Source organism: Poecilia reticulata, linkage group LG3 (assembly GCF_000633615.1).
Source record: "Poecilia reticulata strain Guanapo linkage group LG3, Guppy_female_1.0+MT, whole genome shotgun sequence".
Classification (NCBI taxonomy): domain Eukaryota; kingdom Metazoa; phylum Chordata; class Actinopteri; order Cyprinodontiformes; family Poeciliidae; genus Poecilia; species Poecilia reticulata.
In genome coordinates, this window is record NC_024333.1 from 20,493,888 (window position 1) to 20,514,982 (window position 21,095).

Genomic DNA, 21,095 nt, shown 5'->3' on the forward strand with positions numbered 1-21,095 from the left:
CTGTTATAACAACCTAACAAATCTGGAGATTTTTCATATCCACTGTCTATGTACACAGGGCTATATTACAGATTTKTTTMAAAGTAAGAAACAAAAGGCGAGCCCAAGATGTGTTCAATGTTTTTTTTTTATAAAAAATACTACAATGTTAAAAAAAGTCAGAAAACTATAAACATGGTAAGTACATAGACTTAATATCAGCATGAGAACAATTTTATTTTAAGAAAAAGTGCTTTGCAGAAAAATCAGTGGAATTTCCTTTGAAAACATAATACAAAACTGGATAAGAAAAAAAACAGAATAGCAAATTTAACATAATTCAGCCACCAAAAGGGAAAGTTTCACTGTGGATTCAGTTCGACTCATACAGGATTCTTCCGTACGTCGATCAACACGTTGCTTGATGGCTGTTGTGCGTAGTTGAGGCTGGAGCGACGAGACTCTCTGCGGGATTTAACAGCAGGCAGGGGGGTCTGCGGCCCCCAGCTCCCCATCCCCGTCTGAACTACACGGTTAACAGCAGAGTCTCCGGCTGCTTGAACCCACAGTTCCTCCATGACTGCAGGCTCCTCTGATGGGAGAGAAGAGCGCCTCCAGGTGGACGGAAGAGGCGTGTTCACCAGTTCTCTCATTTCCTCCCTGGACCTGCTGGGTTTGTCAGGATGTCCCGTCCCTCTGCCTCCAGCACCGTCCTCAGGGCTTCGGCTGCCCAGGTTTGTAGGTTTGGCATCCGAGGCTAAGACTGAAAGACAGTGCAAAGGTAAAGTGTTAGGAGGTGCAGAAAATCATCACATGCAATTGGGGCAGTGGGCTAAAAGTCTGCTTATCTGGAGCCGTTATCTTCATCTGGTTACAGAGATTGTTCAAAGATAGTTAAAAGATTACCTGTAAATCCAGACTGGTTATTTGCAGAGGCCAAAACAAACAGCTAATCTAAGATCACAACCAAAGTGATCTGTCCTAAAAGTACTTTCATTTCCATTATTTTATGAACCTCTAAACTGTCTTCAATTTACTGAGAAGCTGATGATTGTTTACATTGGAAATGGTGCTTCACCAGTAAACTGCCTTTGTGAAATGTACCGAGAAACATGCAAAGTGTTTCTAGCCAAAGTAACAATCCTTCATTTGGACTAGTGTCAAACTGTATTCCTGATATTTAGACTTTACCTTTGGGAAGCTCTTTAGGCTGACTAACTGAACCAAAGAGATCTCGCAGTTTGTTGCTGAGTTCCAGATTTGCTGTCCTGTAGTGGTTGAGTTCCTTGGTGAGATTATGGATCTGTCCTTCGTACTGCCGCCGCCGTCCCGCCAGGCCCTCGTCCATTTGTTCTTTACGACCAAACATAAAGGTTTACAGTTGTTATCTATAACAGCATAGCATACAAACAAAGACTTCAGTAAATACATTTCTAGTTTCACCTTTGAATTTCAAATGTACTTCCAAAGTGGCAAAACTGGATTTGCTTCCTTATATTTTTTTTTATAAGTTTTCAAATGATGATTTTATTTATTAAGTGAAAGCTATTTAAGCCAACCTTGCCCAGTATGAACAAGCAATTTTCAAAAATCTAATACATGGCTATGCTATGAATAGAATAGAATAGAATAGAAATACTTTATTCATCCCAGACAGGAAATTACTGTGCAGTTGCAGCATACACATACACACAGATCAAGTTAAAATAAAAAACAAAATAAAATATAAAAATGCTATAAAATATAGAATGTAAGATTCTGTACAATATGAACAGTGAATATTAATAATCTGTACAATACTGCTTTGTGAACAATCTGTACAAGACAAATCTGTACAATGGTGACTTAACGTTTATTATACAAAGTGATGGCCTGTGGCAGGAGAGATTTCCTGTATCTGTCCCTACGACAATGGAGCTGAAGCAGTCTGTGCGAGAAAGTGCTCCGCTGTCTGTCCACTGTGTGGTGGAGAAGGTGCAGCTTGTTGACCATGATAGACAACAGCTTCTTCATTGTCCTCCTCTCCACCACATTTTCCAGGTTCTCCAGTTTCAGTCCAAGTACAGAGCCAGCTTTCCTGATGACCCTGTTCAGTCAGTTAAGAGTCGCTGGCTCTGATGCTGCTTCCCCAACACACAGCAGCAAAGAAAATGGCACCGGTAACAACGCTGTGGTAGAATATCTCCAACACCTTGCTGCACACATTAAATGATCTCAGCTTCCTCAGGAAATAGAGTCTGCACATCCCCTTCTTGTACACTGCGTCAGTGTTGGATGTCCAGTCTAGTCTGTTGCCGATCACCACTCCCAGATATTTGTAGTCCTCCACCACCTCCACCTTAATCTTCAGTGGCTGTGAAGGCGTCTTCATCCTCCTGAAGTCGATCACCATCTCACCAGAGAGAGATGGTGATCTCAGAATCACCTGAGCCTCAGGTGATTCTGTTCAGACCACTCCACAAAGCCGTCCACCAGTGTCCTGTACTCCCCCTCCCYTCCATCTCTCACACACCCAACAATCGCCGAGTCTGGTAGCAACAGCGCCCATCAGGCATTTGTGATAAAAGGAATCTTTTACATCATCGAGGAGAAACTTTGGTCCACTCTGATTTGTACAAATGCTTTAATTAAGTCAAACTTAGGAGGATAAATTGCTTGTTTAAAATTATGCTGCAGCACCTCAATTCCATTTAACATGGAGAAACTAAAATCTAATTTTGTTTAGTGCTTCAGAGGTGAACTTGTTGGTGTGCTTTAGATTATCGTCCTGTTGAATAACTCAAATGTGCTCAATCTCCAGTCAGGATTTGATGGCAGGACATTTTGGTTCGAGTAGAGTTCATGGTTAAACTCTTTACAGTCACCCAGGTTCAGTAGCAGCAGCAAAGTCCCAGACCATCACAGTGCCACCACCATGTCTGACTGTCAGCATGATGTTCTGAAGTGCTATTTTATCAGTTCGATAAGTCATCATCAAGAACTTGTTTTGGCAGAAACAAACACTTTTTCCAGAGTGAAAGATGTCAGTGACTTTATTCCTAATCTGTTCTTGGATTGTCTTTAGATTGTGGAGTGTTATGACCTTTTTGTCTACTTCATGCTGTCAGGCAGGTTCTATTTGAGTTATTTCTTTATTTTACAGGCTTTGCATCTCAAAAGTGTTTTTTGAAGTTAAAAAGGATTTTCAAAAAAATGTTTTTTAGCAAGAGGAGTGATTATAATTTCCACTCTTGGCGAGGTCAGTTTGGAAGGATTTGTGATGTTAAATGATAGTTTTTGTAGCCCTGGGTGTGGCTCTTACCTCGACACTGCTGCAGCAGCAGCTGCATGCTCCTCTCGTGCTCCTTCTGCTGCTGCGTGAGCCGCCGGTCTGTGTCCAGCTGCGTGCGGTCGAGGGCGTTTTCCAGCCACTGCACCAGCCGCTGCTGCTCGTCCAGCTGCATCTCCAGCTCRGCCAGCGCCAGCTGAAGCTTTCGCTCCTCCTCACGCAKAGACACCACCTACACAGCGCAGACACACCGATACCGCTCAGAGTAGGGCTGAAGCAATTAATCCGATTAATCATGATACATTGATTGTTAAAATAATCATGGCGTAATTTAGTAACTGATTAATCATTAAATAGAATATCAAGACAATAAAAAAGGCAGAGCTGAAATTAAGCCAAAACTAAAAAAAAAACTACTAAAATGTATACATTTTGCAATTAAGATATAAAAACCTTCTTTGTCTGTAAATGTGTTCTATCCAGAATTCTCAAGTGGCAAAGTTTTAACTTCACCTGGTTCAAATGGTGTAAAAATTTTTTATTTCCTATTAAGAACCTTTTGCAAGCCAATAATAATATAAAATAAAAATAATCAACAAATCAGCCAAGCACTGTATTGATGTTAGGTTAAGCAGAAAAGGGCTGAGCTTTTCACATGTTGACGTTAGAAGTATTTTTTAGCTGCAGATGAATCTTTTAATACAAACGATCAAGCCTTCGGTAAAGCGTGTTGTTGAATTTTAGGCAATAAAACGCTAATTTCTTATTTTTAAAAAATGAACCGAATTGTTTGAATCCATCTTTTAATGTATTTAAAATATTGTATAACAAAGTCTTATGGTTAAACAAAAACACCTGCAGAACGAGTAAATTTTTATCCCATTAACTCTCAGAAGGATCTACAGAAAAATTGATTAATAAAATAATCATTAGTTGCAGCCGTAGTTCAGAGCGTTTATGTGGCAGATTTCAGTTATAGGTTCAGCATTCAGCTGCTCAATTAGAGCATGTCTGTACAATTAATTAATTAAATTTAACAGCTCACATATACAGTACATCATGTAAAGAACAAGGCGACGTTTTAACAAACCTTGTCAAAGTATTTGCAGAGCAGAGCTCTGGTCTCGGAGGCGGACAGATAGCTGAGCTTGGCCATGAGGTTCATCTCCCACTGGGAGAGCATGCTGGCAGAAGCCCTGAGCTGCCTCTGCCTCTGAGTGATGGCCTCGTTCTTGTATTCAATAGCAGCGTCCAACGCTTCAATCGCCTCGTCCAGCTGGAAAAGAGTTCGCTCCTCCTGAAAAACAAACCCAGTAAACAGCTGAGCATGATGATGTGAAATAACTTGCGGCGATGGTTAATGATGCCGTTGACGCGGTTGCTCAATACGCCTCGTTCACAGCAAAAGGTTGGGCTTAAAGGATGAACTGACCTCGGGTGAGAGCAGGTTTCCCTTCCGCAGTTTATCATCCAGCTCGACGCGCTGCTTGAGCAGCGAGTCCTTCTCGTGCCGCAGGTTCGAGATCTCTTGCCGTATATGTTGGGAGTCCTGAGCGCTGCTGCTGCGAAGGAGGCCGTTCCTCTCACTTAGCTCCTGCTCCAGGGTCTCGATGCGCCCAGTAAGTGTCACCAAATCCTTACTCAAGGCCTGGACAAAACATTGATGGAGAAGGAAATTGATTATAAACCGACAGCGCGAGTAAGCTGGAATAAGTAAGTAAGTTGTTTGTGTTTGTTGATACCTGACTGGAGCGGAGCCTCTTGGTCTCCAGGCCGCTGCGTTCCTGCAGCAAAGCTTCCTTCTTGGCCAGGATTTCCTCTCGTTTCGTCAGCTCTCCTTCCAGATCCTCCAGCGCCCTCCTCTGATCTAGAACACGCTCCATTTCCTCATCCAGCCAGCGCTTTTGTTCCTCAATCTTCTGCCCTCGCAGGGTCAAGACACAAAATTAGACAACCACCACTCTTCATAGCTACTTGAAGCAATAACCATTGCTTCAGGCAGGTTTTTCGTCTCACCTGTTGCTCTTCTAATGAAATCACAGATCCATTACTTCCACTGCGCCTCTGTCTCTGGAAGGCTGCAATCTCCTCCGTCTTTATTCTCAGGATCTTCTGCTGCTGCTCATTCTTTATCTCAAGTTCCTGTAGCAACAAACATATTGCAGATTATTAGGGGTAAAAATAGAGGAAAACTGCAACATTCCATAGTAAATAGATGTTTCTTGCCTTATTTCATTGTCATAGCCTCATTTTAGATTTTTTTCTTTGTTTTAAGGTGTTATGGAGTTGGTTTTGATTGGAAAAGCTCTTGAAAAAAGGGTAATTGTTCCAGCTGCCTGAAATCTTTGTATTTATAGTTTTCTGTTTTATATTTTGTTAAGAATCAGTCTTAACTGAAACCATAACCTGTGAATTTCTGACAGATATTTAATAGTGACATACATTGTTTAGAAATTTTCACCTGATAGGTGTTCGGTGTACTTTAAATGGACCATAGTTTGCTCTCTCAGATCGTCCACTTTATTCGAAAAGGTGTGAAATCTCATTTGAACTCTGATGCAGACTAAACTCTGGTCCACCTGAAAACTTTAGTCCTGCTTCACTTGCTAGTTAAGCCCGGTGCAGTTTGCATGACGTAGGAAATGCCGAAGGAAATCCAGAGAACCGAATATTGAAGGTTTTTGTACAGAACAACAACTTGCTGCCTCGCCTGTTCCTCACATTGAGAAGTGAAGCTTTGGCATTTTTTCACACTCTCCACCCGGTCAAACTGATACACCCTTAGTTTGTTTATTAAAACAAGAACTTTTGATCAACTCGTGTTGCTCAGCTCTACCTTGACTCTGTGAGTCCTTCGCTGCATTTCGGTCTCCAGGCGGCGTTTCTGCTGGCTCTCCTCGCGCAGGCGCCTCTGCAGCTGCTCCTGCTGCYKCTTCATGGACTGGACGCTCCTCTCCAGCTCCGACACGCGGCGCTCGCTCTGGACAGGAAGGTTGGCCAGGCGAGCCGTATCCCTCTGCCGCTGACTGAGCACCTAGCATTCAAACAGAAATATTACAACGTTTAAAACATTAACGTTTCACTTTAGGCGTTACATGAATCCATGCCCGTTTAAATCGAGAAGCTCATCAGTCCAACCTGAACTCTGCTCTGAGCAGCAGCTATCTTCCTGCGACATTCCTGCGCTCTGCTCTTGTCCGTTGTGCTTATTTCTCTCTCTTGTTTCTCCAGATCCTGCAGCTGACGCTGAGCCTCCTGCAGCTCCAGACGCGCCTGAACAGCTTCACTTTCCAGAGACGAGATCTTGTGGCTGTACTGCTTATTCAGGGCCTGAGCGTCCTTCCCTAAAGGAAAGGCGGTCAGCTGACGTAAACAATAAAAGGAATGGACTCCACAGGAGGTGCAGGGCGTCTACCTGTTTTGACCAGTTCCTTGATGAGTTCTTCCTTCATGCGGATGGTGACAGACAGCTCCCTGATCTTCTGCTGTGCCTGAAGAAGTCCACACTCTGATATCCCCTCAAAGCTTCTGAGACTTTCCCCACTGCTGGAATTAGCTTCACGGATTTAAAAGCACATATGTGAGGTTAAACGGGTCAAAGCTTTGAGCTAACTCATATTCAGACCCGCAAACCTTGAAGAAAAATGTTAAAACAATAAAATGATACAGCAGCCTGTATCTGTTGGTAATCATCAGAAACTAATGCTATTCTACACTGATGAAGGTGTGTAATTAAAACCAAAATACAGATTAATTTAAAGATGATATCTTTCAGAAATAACCAAGAGTAAAATTAAATCTGCACTTGTATCAGCAGTCTCTGAAAACTCCTGCCCTCCAGGTGAAAATTAATTAAAACTCTCTGAAATGTAATCACTTTGATTTTCAGGGTTTAGACTTACATGCCTTTCTGGCTAAACATGGGTGCTGATCGGGCTCAGCCTGAGAAGACGGAGCCTTCAGTCCTCCTGCAAGCAAGTCCCGCTTGGTCCAGGTCAGGTTCACCGGCCTGATGCAACAAACGGTTTAAAGTGCACATTTTAATCCGCTTGTCGCAGTGATTCGCATCATTGTATGCCTCAAAAATCATGAAATCGTATAATGCAGAAAATTACTTAAGATTGCTAGAATACAGGGCTTCTTAGTTGTTTTTTTAGCAACTAATAATAATATTTTTGCTTGTACTTTTACATGATGACGCTACCTGCATTTCTCCTGGCTGACGTTTGGGTGACTGGCCTCTTTTTCCCTGTAGCAGGTCTCTGCTCCCCCTGGGATCTCTTGGTCCTCATAAAGTTTCCCATCCTGATCAGGAACCTGTCCAATATGACCCATCAAGCTCACCTGTTGATAATACACACAGAAAACTGTTAAAAATTAAACATCAACTAATTTGAAGCACTACACAAGACTGTTACTTTAAAAAACCAAAACTTGTGCCTTGACTTCATTTTGTGAACGCCGGGATCAACATTCCTACTAAAAAAGTTATTTTCTTAATTTTTGGGGGTTATCAGCATTATCTCCAAAGCCATAAATCTGGTGATTATGGGGGACTGGTTTGTGATATTTGGGTTGGCAAAAAGATAAATAAATCTTAAAAGGAGCTTAAATGTCCTTTCATGTTGTTTGATGGAAATTATCTCACTGAAAATGCCTTCATCAGGATTATGCAGTGTGGAAACGCAGCTTCAACTAAGTTATAGTTTTGCACATTAAAATAGTCAGAGTGATCCATAAGTAAACTTTTCTAAATATTGTGGGAGATCTGATTTGGTGTATATCTGCAAAAATGATGATGTTGTTCAAGTTTGCAGCCAAATTAAAGACAATAAAAGATTTTCTCTAAGTGGGAAAAGTTTGTCACCTGTCTGCATGTGCTTCCATTCTGCCCATGCTGCATGGAGCCCATGGGGGCGGTGTGTGGTCTAAATCTCAAGTTGAGCCCCATACCCATCAGCCCCAGAGTGGACAGCTGGTACTGCAGCTCTGTTATCAGGTCCTGCTGCTCCTGCAGCTTGTCACTCTGATAGACGAGAAAAGAAAATCCTGTAAATATAATCTTATGCGCCATCTTGGGGGAACAAGTTAGAGGAGAATTTAGTTCCTTTTAAAAAGGAGCATCACATTTAAAGTGCATCTAACCTGCTGCTTGTATTGCTCCATAGCGTCCTCCAGTGCTGCTAAGAAATCGGTGTTTTCCTTCTCCAGCCGTTGGATTTCCGACTGAAGACGAACAACACTCTCTTCTTTCTCGTTGTCCTGATCATCCTCCCAGCTCTGCTCCACAGCTTCCGTGTCCTGTGAGAGGAGTTGTTAGACAAATCGGTAAACTACCCACAAGTCAGCGATCTGTGACTAAAATCCATCTGAAAGAAACGGACCTGATTCCTGATGGAAGGCCTTGCTCTTCTCAACGCGACGCTGTCCTCGGTGGAGCTGTTCTCGATGCCGCTGTCTGGTCCGGAGGCGGTTGTGAGTCCGCTCCGCTCCTCCTCCACCGAGCACAGCCATTCCTTCACCCTCAGACTCTGCTCTGCGGTTAAAGTCCCCTCGCTCTGAAGCTCCCCCAGCAACCTGTCGCACACCAACAGAACAGATCAATACAAGTCATCCGAATGGCTAAATGGGCTGAAATCAATGCGATTGAAGACAAATTTCACACCTGACAAAACAACAAATTGATTCAAGTAGAAATTGATCAGTGGACCAGAAGAAAATCTACACATCGACACCAATTAACTGACTTTCTTCCACATTTTTGTTCATCTGGATTCAATGGGGATTTAAAAATTGCATAGCATAAACTGTAACAGCAGAAGCTATAATTTTATTTTCATATATATATATTTTTAATTAAACAATACCTTCAAGGGTTCGGTTTTATAAACAACGACTGTCCTGTCAATATGGGAAAAACCACAAAGGAATTTGTCTCTGATTTCAATCTTTGCAAATTCTTACACTGCAAAAACAAAAAAACATCTTACCTATTTTTGGTCAAGTTTAAAGTGCAAATATCAAGTAAATATTCAGCAAGGCACAGGAGTTTGTTTTAAGTAACAAGATTGCTTAAGATTTCTGAAAAAGTACTAATTCCACTATCAGATTTGTGATACTTATAACATGGGAAAATATCTTGTTTTAAGTGTAAAAACCTCAAAGTGGAACTATTACTTTAAAAAATCAATATTAAAGAATTATTTACATAATGCAAGCTCCTATATATTTCTGAGAAGTTACTTTTAAGGTGGTTTTATCTTACTTCAAGTGTACTAAGATATTTGCACAAGAACCAAGGCCAAAATACTTGCTAAGATTTTGTGTTTTTGCAGTGTGAGCCAACAACCAATGGTTTTATAATCAAAATTTCAGGTTAACTCCTTCAGTAGATGTGCTTGGACCTGTAAGCAGTGTCTGTGCAAGTCCTGTAGTGAGCGCTTTGTGCTTGCAGCCTGCTGATCTCTGCTTCTCCGACTCTAGGCCTCCGATTTGGATCGGCGTGAGCAATGATTCGTGTCTCGGAGCGCTGACGGTTCTCCAGAGCCCTTCGAAGGGCTTTGATCTGCTGCTCCAGTCCTTCCACACGATCCGGTTCGCGCTTGCAGTTGACCGTGGCTCGGTTTTGAATGTTTCTGGCCCTCGTTGCGTAGTTCAGTGTGTTCAGACTCTCATCGAAGTCTGAGGATGACGGGCTGATGCAGGCAATCATCAGTGTTTTCGAATTTCCTCCAAGCGAGTCTTTTAGTATCCTAGTTGAAACAAAAATTTACTTTGTAAGACCTGTCATGTAAGAACATTTTTCTCGAGGAAAATATCACCTAAACAGACATACCTTGTAATTTTAGAGTCTCTGTATGGTATATGAGAGCCTTTCCTCTTTGGGTCACCCAGTGCACCAATGACGTTACCCAGAGCCAGAAGGCCGCTGTTGATTTGGATGCTTTCTTTCAGTCTCTCTCCAGTGTTACCAGTCCTCAAGATCCGCTCTGACCCAGCCAAGTCTACAAAGTGGAACTTGGAAGACAACACTTGCGGTCCAGTGCTTCCAGCGGTTGCATAAAGCCGAGTGCTTCCACGACGCTGATCCATATGCAAGGTGAAAATGGTGTGAGACCTGCTGGAGTTTGGGTTCATCTGGGTTGCTCCGGTGTGTCTGGCTGTGTTTCCTGACTCCAGCAAGCTCAACACCTCATCAAGACCCTCTACTTCACTCTCCTTTACCCCACACAACACTGGAAAGCAACGCGACATTAAGTTTACAGTAGCAAATACTACGTTACATTTATTTTGCACCATAAAAATCAGCAAGGTGAACAATACCAATGTTCCCTTTGTCCTCCCGGATATTGATGTCCTTGCTGGCCGTCTTCACCTCCAGTAAGTCCTTGAACTCTTCTTTGTACACCTCCAAGTAGGAAACTCGTACAGAGAAGTCTGTGAGGTCGTTTTCATCGAGCAGCTTGAAAACATCAGCAACAGCCCTGGGGATGATGCCCTGCTCCTCGTCTCTGAAGGAACCTAAACATGAAGGTAGGTTTTCAGGACTGCATGGTATCAAATTTGTAAGCCGAATGCAGAACGGAAGGACATTTATTGGGCTCAAGCACTGCAATGAGAAAGAATAGCAATAATACTATGATATTTTAAAGAAACGCACTACAACGAGAGAAAAAAAGAAAAACTTACTAATATTAGCTTCTCCGATGGTGTAAGTCTTGCCTGAGCCTGTCTGGCCATAGGCGAACACTGTGGCGTTGAAACCTTGAAAGAATGCATCTATGAGTGGCTGGACGGAGGCAGAATAAACCTCCTCCTGACAGCAAGTCTCTTCAAACAGGAAGTCACAAACAAAGTGGCGATCATGACCCAGGGTGACGCGGTTCAGCTCTGGGTCCACGGTGATGCAGCTCTCATGGCAGTGCAGGAGCTCCTTGGGAAGCAGCGGACGAACTCGAACTGCAACTTGGACGGCAGAATAGTCCCCTCTGCCTTGGCCGGCAGGGACTTTGGGAGACATTTTGTCTCTCCTCCTCCTCCGCGCAGCAATGTTATGTACTTGTCATCTTTGGAAAAAGCAGAAAAATCAACCGAGAATGGTTTTCAGCTTATCTAATGTCATCTGATTGCTGAATGTTAGACACTAATATTTATTATTTTTGATAACCAGCTTGAAATATTTTAATTCAAGCTTCTACATGTTAAAAATCCATTTATAGCAAAAATATAACAAGTTTAACGGAAGAATTGATTACTTTTGCTAAAGTTAGAAAGTTACTTTTAGAAGTATATTACTTTTTTAAAAGAAAAAAAGCCCAACTATGTTAAAAAAGAGAACTGCTTATCACAATAATTACAGTGAAACCCATCAAAGAGTGACAATAATTATTTTTTATTAAATTAATTCATCATAATGGTTGTAAATGTTCAACTGACACAATCAGATAGATGTTCACCACATTATATATTTCTAGAAACGTCAGTAAATAGCTCACAATAATTGCATTTAAAATATTTGAAACAGCTACAAATCTAGGAATATCAGTTTTTTGGGTATGCAGAAGTTAATTAAAATCTGATGCAAATGCATATCTGCTGCATAAAAATCAGAGTAATGAAATAAATAACATTATAATGGTAGACTTACCGACTTGGTTTTATGGTATCAAAACGTATCTGTAAATTGTATCATTTTCCAAAATAATTTTGGTTTGGATGGAAACGACATCAAATTAAGTTGTGTATTTTAAGCACATAATTATTAATAGATCGTAAAAGTTATTTAATTACTGAAATAAATAGTTTTCCAGCAACACTTTGATAAAGTGACAAGAAAAGTCACTTTTAAGTCTCTACAGTGGGACATCTTCGTATTTATTTCCCGTCTGAAATTACTCAAGAAACTGCCATCATAATTTTTTGTTGATGAAAATAAGATGTTAAGTGTATGCGCTACAATATATTCCTTCAAGTACGTTAATTATAAAGCAATAATCCGCATTAAACCTGTTATTTTCAACCCAGCGGAGTAGCAGCGCTGCTGTTAGCAGGGAAACAGTTAGCTCGCCATTGTTTGTAACAGAGTAAACTCCGTACGTGAATATAAAAGTGACAAAAACAAACTTAAAGGTCGCTAGCTTTTTATATTTTAGTTAAATACAAAAGTACATAGAACAAATTTACACGAGTGCTTGTTTTCAACAACATCTTCAGAGCTAAGCTAAAGTTAGCCGTTTAAAAACAATCCTTCCCTGCAGAAGAAGAAGCTGGATAAAGTCACCCTAACTCCGATGTTTACTCTGCGAAAGTTCACAAGGGTAAGTTTACACCGCACGCTCTGTTTTTTATAAGTTAGTGTTGGAAATAGCATTTAACACAACTTACGTCTGGGTAGGAAAAGTAGGATAACACTGGACTTTCTTCTCTCCTTTTTTTTTTAGGAGAATGGAAGTTGGGGGCCAGTCAATGGGAGGAGCCCTGTAGTAATGTTGGGTTAGTAGCTCATCATCATAATAGAGCTGAAAGCAGGAATTACAACCTCCTCTTTGCAGTGCTAGAGGCGGAGATACAGAAAACAGACTCACTATCCATATAGTGGATGCAGGAATCACCAACCAGCAGGTAGGAAATCAGGTCTATTACTACAACCTAGACACTAGTGAAAATGATCCCCCCCCCCTCAAAAGAAAAATCCTGGTGTTTTATACCAGTTCCTTGAGCCATAATAGCATGATTTATTTTCATCATCATAGTAAAAAAAAAATATATACATCTGTTTGGAATATTTGAAGAGTACCGAGTTAGATTAAGTCATTACGGGCACGTCGTCACGTCTAAGCTCTGAACATTAGGGGGCAGTGTTGCATAATAAGCCAACTAACAAACCGAATTTCACTACCAATGGTAACCCAAAGTGAGTGTAATGTTTTCTGATGACAGTACCGTGTTCAGATTGGGATACTAATTTCTGTAATCACTCATTATTATACTCTTATTGCTGTCCACTTCAGAGAACATGTTTTGGAGCTGAAGGAATAAAAATAGATGGTTGTGGGAGGCAGTTTCAGTTTGTGTAGAAATTATTGTATCAGGAAAAACAATATAGGAGTAAAATATAGAAAATGTGAGATGTAGATGAGTGGGATTTTTTTGGGTCTATGGATGGTAACTAACGCTTTATTGGACAATAAACTCATACTACTTATGATACTTGTGATAATAACAGAAATATAATTTCTGGCTTTTGGCGAAATAGCTTAGTTTGATTTATCCAAAGAGAGAACCTTAATTTTTTGCTGTCATGTGCTTGAAAACTGCAACCAGGACATGGCGTTCTTCTATGCCACAGTGGAGTCTATTATTATTTGTCTTTTCAATATTCTTCCACCTGAGCTGTGGATTTCCACTGACCTCTGGCTGCTGCTTCTGTCATGCTTGTGTTTATAAAGTACTCAAATGCAGAGAGACACTGTGACAAAACAGGATGCTTTAATAAAATAATGAAAACTCACAGAAAATTACACTGGTAGAGCAGGTCAAGGAAACGCATAATGAACAGAACAATCCATAGATGAACAGTGAGAACCCGTCCATTCATCCATCCATTTTCTTGACACCCTTGTCCCTTAGTGGGGTCAGGAGGGGTGAACAGTGAGAAAAAGTGAGCTCATATACTAAGGAAATAACATAGAACCAAATCAGAGACGACGAGGACCAGCTGGGGCAGAATGCATGCAGGTAAGCAGAGGGACAGACTAATAACACAAGAGAGTTACACTCAAAGAAACTGCAAATTGAGGAGGGAAAGAATAAAACTCTTATTATAGGAGAACAAAATCCAACGTACAAAGAACAGAACACCTAGCTAAACTAAGAAAATACAAAAGAATGACCTTATACAGCAGCATCATTCTAGTGCCCACAAAGAAATTAACTGTAATATGGCAAAACTGAATTAACATAGCACTAAGGACATCATCAACAACATATAAACACAAATGAAAACCAAAACACCTGTAGATCATGACAGCTTCTTTGAAAAATGGTTTCAGGCCACATCAGATTCTGCACTGTGTTCATGCAACACTTTACCACTGCATTATGCAGCTTTCCTGTCGGATTTAATAACTAACATTATAAATTAAAGTTTGTGGCTGTTATGTGACCATGTTAAAGCTTTATGAATACTTTTGGAAGGCACTTCATCTTCCATTAAAAAAGACAGAGAAACAATCACACAGATCGTGCATTTGGGGTTCGTGGAACATTTACTTTTTTTGCCTTTTCTAAAGTTAAATTTATACTTGCACTTTAATCACAGAAGCCCTTTTCAGCAGCTTAATTTCAGCTGCCCCTGCTCTAAACAGTGTTCGCTCTGTCCTGTCGTACTTCATGGTTTTTAACAACCACTGCTCACATTTATCAGGTCTTCCAACGCATTCCTTGGTTTTTGCAGCATGTTTCACTTTATTTTCAGTGTATTTACAGATTTTAACAAACATGTTTTTCTTTTTTTGAAGTTTTACAAATGAAAGGCCAGACTTTAAATTGTTTACGTGATATTTAATAATTGCACCGAGGCACAAGTATGAAGTTTTACCACACAAGTCTTCAAACCAGAATAAAAAGCAGCAAAATAATAGTTATGTAATGTTCACTCATCATGTATTCATCACCCATATCGTCACAGCATGCTTGGTAGTTTTATTCAGGACTGACAGTTTAATTATGTCTTGCTTTGCCTCATGTAAATGCTGGTTTTCTGTATAACTTACAATCTTCTTAATCTTAGTAAAATATTAATTTCACTTTTTTTTTTCTTTTTTTGTTTAGAATTCATACTGGGAAACAAACATGGTGATTTTGGTGATGTACCTTCCCAGCTGGACCCGTCTCTCCAGCTCGCTCATCTCCACCTCCGCCTCCAGAGTGGTGGGGCCCTGGACGGGGCTCACCAGCATTAGCTGACCCGTCTGACGGTCTGAGCGCTGGACTGTGAAGTGGCGGCGTGCTTGCCGCCCCCCGAGTAAGGTGAAGCGAAGCGTGTCGCCCAATTGACGGAGGGCCGAGACCCTGAACATGACGCGCGGGGCAGACAGGTTGGACACAACAGCGAGGTAATGATAGGAAAAGGAGGTTGGGGTCTGAGAGCAGGCTTTGTTGTCCAAAGGGCAGGGGTTACGTTCGCAACGCCTGGAAGAGAACAAAGGAGAATTTAAAGTTTGTTTTCTACGTTAAATATCGTATTTTCCTTTCATTGCTGTCAAAGTTAACTTAGGCTCTCATCCATCCATCGTTGCATCACCTCAGACTGAGCATGATCTTCAGAGAAGAAATGCTTATGACAATAAAACTGTTATAGTAAAATATTTAAAACGATTTTTAAAATAATTTAAGTGTTTGTGAATATATGTATTATTAACACAGTTTAACGTTAATATAAAGTGTCTGAGCTATGTCTCCCCAAAGTGCATTAAAGACAACAGGAGCTTTGGTTTCTGGGATCAGACCCTTTATATGTCTATCAGGACTATATGCGCTGAATTTTTATTTTCCTTATTTTGTGTTGAAACTAAATAGAAATAGACCGACTTTTACTTGATTTTTAGAGACAGTGTTAAAGGTTTCTCTCACATGGGTGATGTTTTGACATATGTTGCATGAGGGATTTTGGGGCAGTCCACCCGAACACACTGGAAGCCACCGTATGTGTTAACACACATCTGGTCGTTTGTGCAGTTGTTCTGCCTGGTAGCGCACTCATCAATATCTGTGAGAAAGAAAAAGGACCAGGAGTTTCAATGATTAAACAGAACACTTTATGTTGTTCGAACTGAGAAGAAAAGATGCTAATAAAACTATATGTATCTTTTTTAGTTTATGCACATAAAAATACATATTCTTGACTCTCAGTCTAAAAGGGTTAGCTTAAATACAGGACTTTATGTTTTCCTAATACACTACAGGTAGTCTTCAGGTACTGGCACAGTTTAAAAACATCACATTTTTAATAGCATGTTATTATCGTTTTCTTTGTTTCCTTTTACGTCAAGGCTGCACCCACTTCTTTCATAACCCCATCACTTTTTTGTGGTTTTTGCCTCAGTTTGCTTGTCCTGTATCTTTAAAACACATTTTTAGATGTTTCAACTTCATTTTCTATGACATGGACGTAGTAAGCTGGTCTCCAATCTCCATAAGTGTTTCTTCACCTTTGCAGCTGCGTCCGTCACGAGTCACATTATACCCAGCAGGACAGGAGCAGCGATAGCCTCCAGGGGTGTTAACACACTTATGCAAACACAGTTTTCCTGCTGGTCCATTATGGAAGAGGTCACATTCATCTATATCTGCAACGCACAATGAACACACATCAGACATCCTAAACAGGCTTTTGTGGTTAGAGTTCAACTAACTATGGAGCGTACCTGTGCAGCTGTAGCTGTCTCTGCCAGAGATGGTGTATCCTGGCTCACAGGTGCAGTGGGTGGTTCCCTGCACTATAGTGCAGCGTGACGGACGAACGTACGCCCCAGTCGTGGCAGCTGGTACGGTGGAAGCAGCCAGAGTGGAGCCAGCAGAAGTATTTGTTGTGGTGATAAAGACTGAAGGAGAGGAGGGTTGAGAAGTGGTGGTCAGACACAGAAAAGGCTTTCAGTTTGATGCAGTGTTTCTTTGACAGAGCACCGTTTGTGTGTCAACTCCAATTTTTCAGTCTCACACAATGGGACAGACAGATCAGTCAGAGCTGCCAACGGCAAAGGATTGAAGCATTTCGATCAATTCCGTAACAGTATTTTGATTCCTCTTTTTTTCTTTTCATACTCAGAAGTGTAGACGTTGCACGTTTGCAGTGGGAGTGCTGGAGATGCCTCTGCTTGGCCCACCTCTCAGATGTGTGCAGAAAAATAGCATTTTTGGTTCAGCGATCCAAGAGGTCTTTAAGTATGAGAGCAATAGTGTTTACCAAACATACTGTTGGAGATTTGTCGCAAATAAAAGATGTCTGTGTTGTTTGTAAAACTGAAACATTGAAGAAACTCGTGTCTTTTGGACAGATTTTGACGTAGACAATTTAATTAGTCACATTGTAACTGCATTTACATGTGTTGCAAATTCAATTTTTTATTTCAAGAGCAAAATCTTAATGTTTTACTACCTTATTATGAAGGTGAACTGGCAAACGAAAAGTACCATTCCCATACATGCGCAGCGCGGGCATGTTGTGCTTTAAACTCACATGTCGGCACAGGGCTTTGACAGGTCTCTCCAGCCCAGCCTTTGGCACAGACACAAGAAAACTGGTCCACCTCATCCACGCACGTCCCACCGTTCAGGCAGGGAGACGATGCGCACTCATTGAAGTCTGAGGGAGGAAGACAGAGACGAGGTTACGCACCGCTGGTACTTTTGAACGCTGCAGCTCACGTGACATGTGCAACTTGATAACCCTGATCCTCGAGCCACCAGGACATCGCGACATATGGATGCACGAGATAGAAATATGAGAAAATAATTGGGCAAATGAAGACTAATGTTTGGAGTTGCCAATTTGTAGGAAAACATATGTTTGATCAAAAAGCCTGTGAGCTGTTATGTCAAAGTCAGGAAGCAGTCAGGAGGGACAAAGAGGCTGGAATGGAATATCCCATGTCAGACCTTCTCTGGACAACAACCAACATATGAAAAAAAAGAAATGTGATCACAGAGCGCATTTAAAATGCACCTTTATGTGGAAAACTGTGGCATTTCTGATGAAACGGTGTCAAAATGAAAGGCAGATAGGATTGTAAAAGTGACGAGAGAGTAAAGTGATTGTTTGAGAGAAGGGCACACAGCACAGGACTCGACTCAAACCTCGACATGTCGGCTGCTGGCCAGTCCAGGTGAGGCTTTCTTGACAAACTCTGCTTTCTGATCCCACAATCTCATACCCGGGGTCACACAGAAAGTGGACCTCATGGCCGACACCGTGGGATTTGCCGAGTTTCCTCCCATTAATGGGTGCATCGAGTTTCGGACAAGTACCTTGCAAAAATACAGACATTAAACAAAAACGGCAACGTAAAATTAAAATTCACTTTTTCTCAAATTCATCTATCTACATTTCAGCTTACTGTTTGTAGATTTTGCTGTCTGCTTCCCTGTACCGCTCTGCAGTAAATTTATTTTCTTCCTCAGGTTGCGCAGACTTTGCAAACAGGAGGCTTCATGGGCCGACAAAAGCTTCTGCACCTGCTTCAGCGTACCTTGGATTTCCTGTCTGTTTGGACAGTCCTGGCACAAAGCAGAGCAGTAAGCAAAGTTCAGAACGGCAGTGTTGCAGATTTTCAGTAGTTTTTGCAGCAGATTGCAAGAGACCCTAAAACCTCAGGATCTATTGGTTGCATGTTGTGGTCTAAACTCTTCAAAAGCTTGCTCTACGAATGTTTAAAATTACAGAAAGTTCTTCTGAAATGTTCTTCAAAGGAAACGCTGGTTTCCTTGATTTATTTCTGTTCCATTGCAGCAATTACTCCTTCTGGGGTCTGTTGAAAATAAATATTTAGCTACGGTGAAAGATCTTCTGAAGTGAGAGACCGCAAGCCACTGCTGTCACTTACCGATGAGCCAGCAAGATAACTTTTTTTAGATCTATTAAATAATAAATACTACATATAAATCGCCATGAACATTTTTTCTTCCAGATGGCAAAGAGCTTCAGCGTATGGCCACAAACATATGCGTAAAATGAAGATTTGTGCTATTTAGCTGTTCATGTGTGGATCATGCTGTACTTTCGAAAAACATTCATAGCCACTATTTTTTTTGCATTTTGTAAAATGACTGTTGCAAACTTCAATGCATTTCATTATGGTTTTATGCAATCGTTCAATACAAAGTAGTGTAAAAAGGCAAAGTGGTCGGAAATGTGCCTTTCACCACAACAAGCTTTGAAAAATCACCGAATTAGAAAATAGAGTTCAGAATTTTGTTGAATGAAACCAATTCTAGGTTTTATTTGCAACTTTTTCCACAAGCAAACACTGGAAGAAGGCGCTCTGATCAGAAGAGACCAAAACCTTTTGGTCAGCACGCAAAGTGCTAAACATAGTAGTTGTAGCATCATGCTGTGGGATTACTTTTAGTGCTGGTGAGAATATAAGTGGAACTAAATATAGGGTGACCCTGGAATATAACTTATTTATCCCTTACAATGACAGAGTTTACATCAAATCATAAAGATTTTATTTTGGGATTAAAATGTTCTGTGTGAAAGTCATAAAATTACATACATATACAACACTGGAAAAAAAATAAGAGACCACTTAAAATGATCAGTTTCTCAGACTTGACTTTTTATAGGTATATATGTTTGAGTAAAATGCACATTGTTCTTTTATTCTATGAACTACTGACAACATGCCTCTGAAATTACAAGCAAAAATTTTGTATTAGCAGAAAGTAACGAAAACGATGCAGATCTTTCAGACCTCAAATAATACAAAGAAAACAAGTTCACATTCATTTAGAAACAACAATACTAATGCTTTAACTCAGGAAGAGTTCAGAAATCAGTATTTGTTGGAAAAACTAGGAGGTTTTCAATGGGGTTCAGTGCAGTGGGCTCTTAATTTCATTCCAGAGTTGCATGTATGTTACTTTCATTGAAAAGCAGATTTAAAACAAAACCAGTTGGGTTCAGTCTGGACTATAGCTGCCTTCCATCTGTTAAATCACTACATGGTAGTGGATGTAGAGGGAGAGGAGGGCTAGATTCTTGTTTTTAGGCTACACGTTTCCCTTCATTACACTCATTCATTCATCTCTATCGTTGCACCACCTGCCCAGCCTCTCCTGCATGTTTTTGCACAACCAATTAGTGTTTTCGTCCAGCAGAGGTTATGCAAGAAACGCAAATATTTGTCAAAAAACAGGCTCAGCGGAGGTTTGGAAAGACTTCAGTCATCTGGTGGAGATGGAGGCTGGTGTTCACAGTGTTGCTCTCAAAGGCCTCTTTCTGCTCGCGCTAGACAGGATTTTACATGGCTTCCTGTTAATTCACTAATGTTTCCACAGTCGGCACGGAATTACAGTAAAAATCTAAACAAATCAAACCAAAATAAGCAGCATATGGGTACATATACTGCTTCAAGGACCCAAATGATCATGCTCATGTTCTTACATTTATTTATAAACCTGCTCATGCTGTCCACATCTCAGGAGAACGCAAACAAATACTGCACACGAAGGTACAGTTATAGATGTAATGAAGTGAAGAGAGTCATTCACAGACACACTGAACTTCCTGGAAATGTTTTGCAGCCTTGCAGTGAAGCACAGCACAGATACGGTCGTGATTTCAGCCCTGGCGGACTGTGGCATGTTGTTCCTGAAGCTTGCGTGCAAAGCAGAGGGAAAAGAAGCTTTTCTCTCTTTAGTACAGCGAGAACTTTCATGATCATACTCATGAGTACCTCAGAGCATAAAGGAATTTGTGAGAAGTTAACCCTTAATAGCAAATGTTATTATGAGAGACTGAAACTAAACTGAACTTCACATTTCGACACATTCTGCACATTAGTCAGGAACTTTTTTTCTGTAGAGATTCTTACCTGTCCAAACGCAGAATGGAGGGAGCACACATATACCAAAGCAATGAGATTCACAGCTGATGCTAACATGTTTCCAGTGCGCGGTCCTTTGGTGTGTTGGAAGCTATCAGCAGAGTGAACTTGAACTGAGCTTCCCTGAGAGGGAGCAGGAACATCAGGTGAGGAAATAGTCCTGAGTGGAAAAACTGCCGTAGTTAAATGGTGTGGAATGCTGGGTTTACTTTACAGCAACCAATCAGGGGAAAGAGTTTTGG

At 40.9% G+C, this 21,095-nt stretch overlaps 2 protein-coding genes across 2 annotated transcripts; both read right to left on the reverse strand.

The window, feature by feature from the left end:
* Positions 1-109: 109 nt before the first annotated feature.
* Positions 110-12,807, reverse strand: kif7 (kinesin family member 7). Its single transcript, XM_008405444.2, has 20 exons — positions 12,632-12,807; positions 10,937-11,313; positions 10,571-10,768; positions 10,083-10,482; positions 9,652-9,999; positions 8,632-8,824; positions 8,393-8,548; positions 8,115-8,273; positions 7,452-7,591; positions 7,150-7,256; positions 6,663-6,803; positions 6,386-6,591; positions 6,084-6,281; positions 5,264-5,389; positions 4,990-5,166; positions 4,680-4,895; positions 4,338-4,544; positions 3,281-3,479; positions 1,171-1,332; positions 110-742 (listed from the first exon to the last, which is right to left on the reverse strand). Exons 2-20 carry the CDS (start codon positions 11,265-11,267, stop codon positions 363-365), a joined length of 4,044 nt encoding a protein of 1,347 aa, XP_008403666.1. The 5' UTR covers positions 11,268-11,313; positions 12,632-12,807; the 3' UTR covers positions 110-362.
* Positions 12,808-13,716: 909 nt separating this feature from the next.
* LOC103462565 (fibulin-7) lies at positions 13,717-21,095 on the reverse strand. Its single transcript, XM_008405446.2, has 8 exons — positions 20,842-21,095; positions 18,364-18,523; positions 18,104-18,274; positions 17,487-17,612; positions 16,675-16,851; positions 16,459-16,596; positions 15,881-16,016; positions 13,717-15,439 (listed from the first exon to the last, which is right to left on the reverse strand). Exons 1-8 carry the CDS (start codon positions 20,908-20,910, stop codon positions 15,076-15,078), a joined length of 1,341 nt encoding a protein of 446 aa, XP_008403668.1. The 5' UTR covers positions 20,911-21,095; the 3' UTR covers positions 13,717-15,075.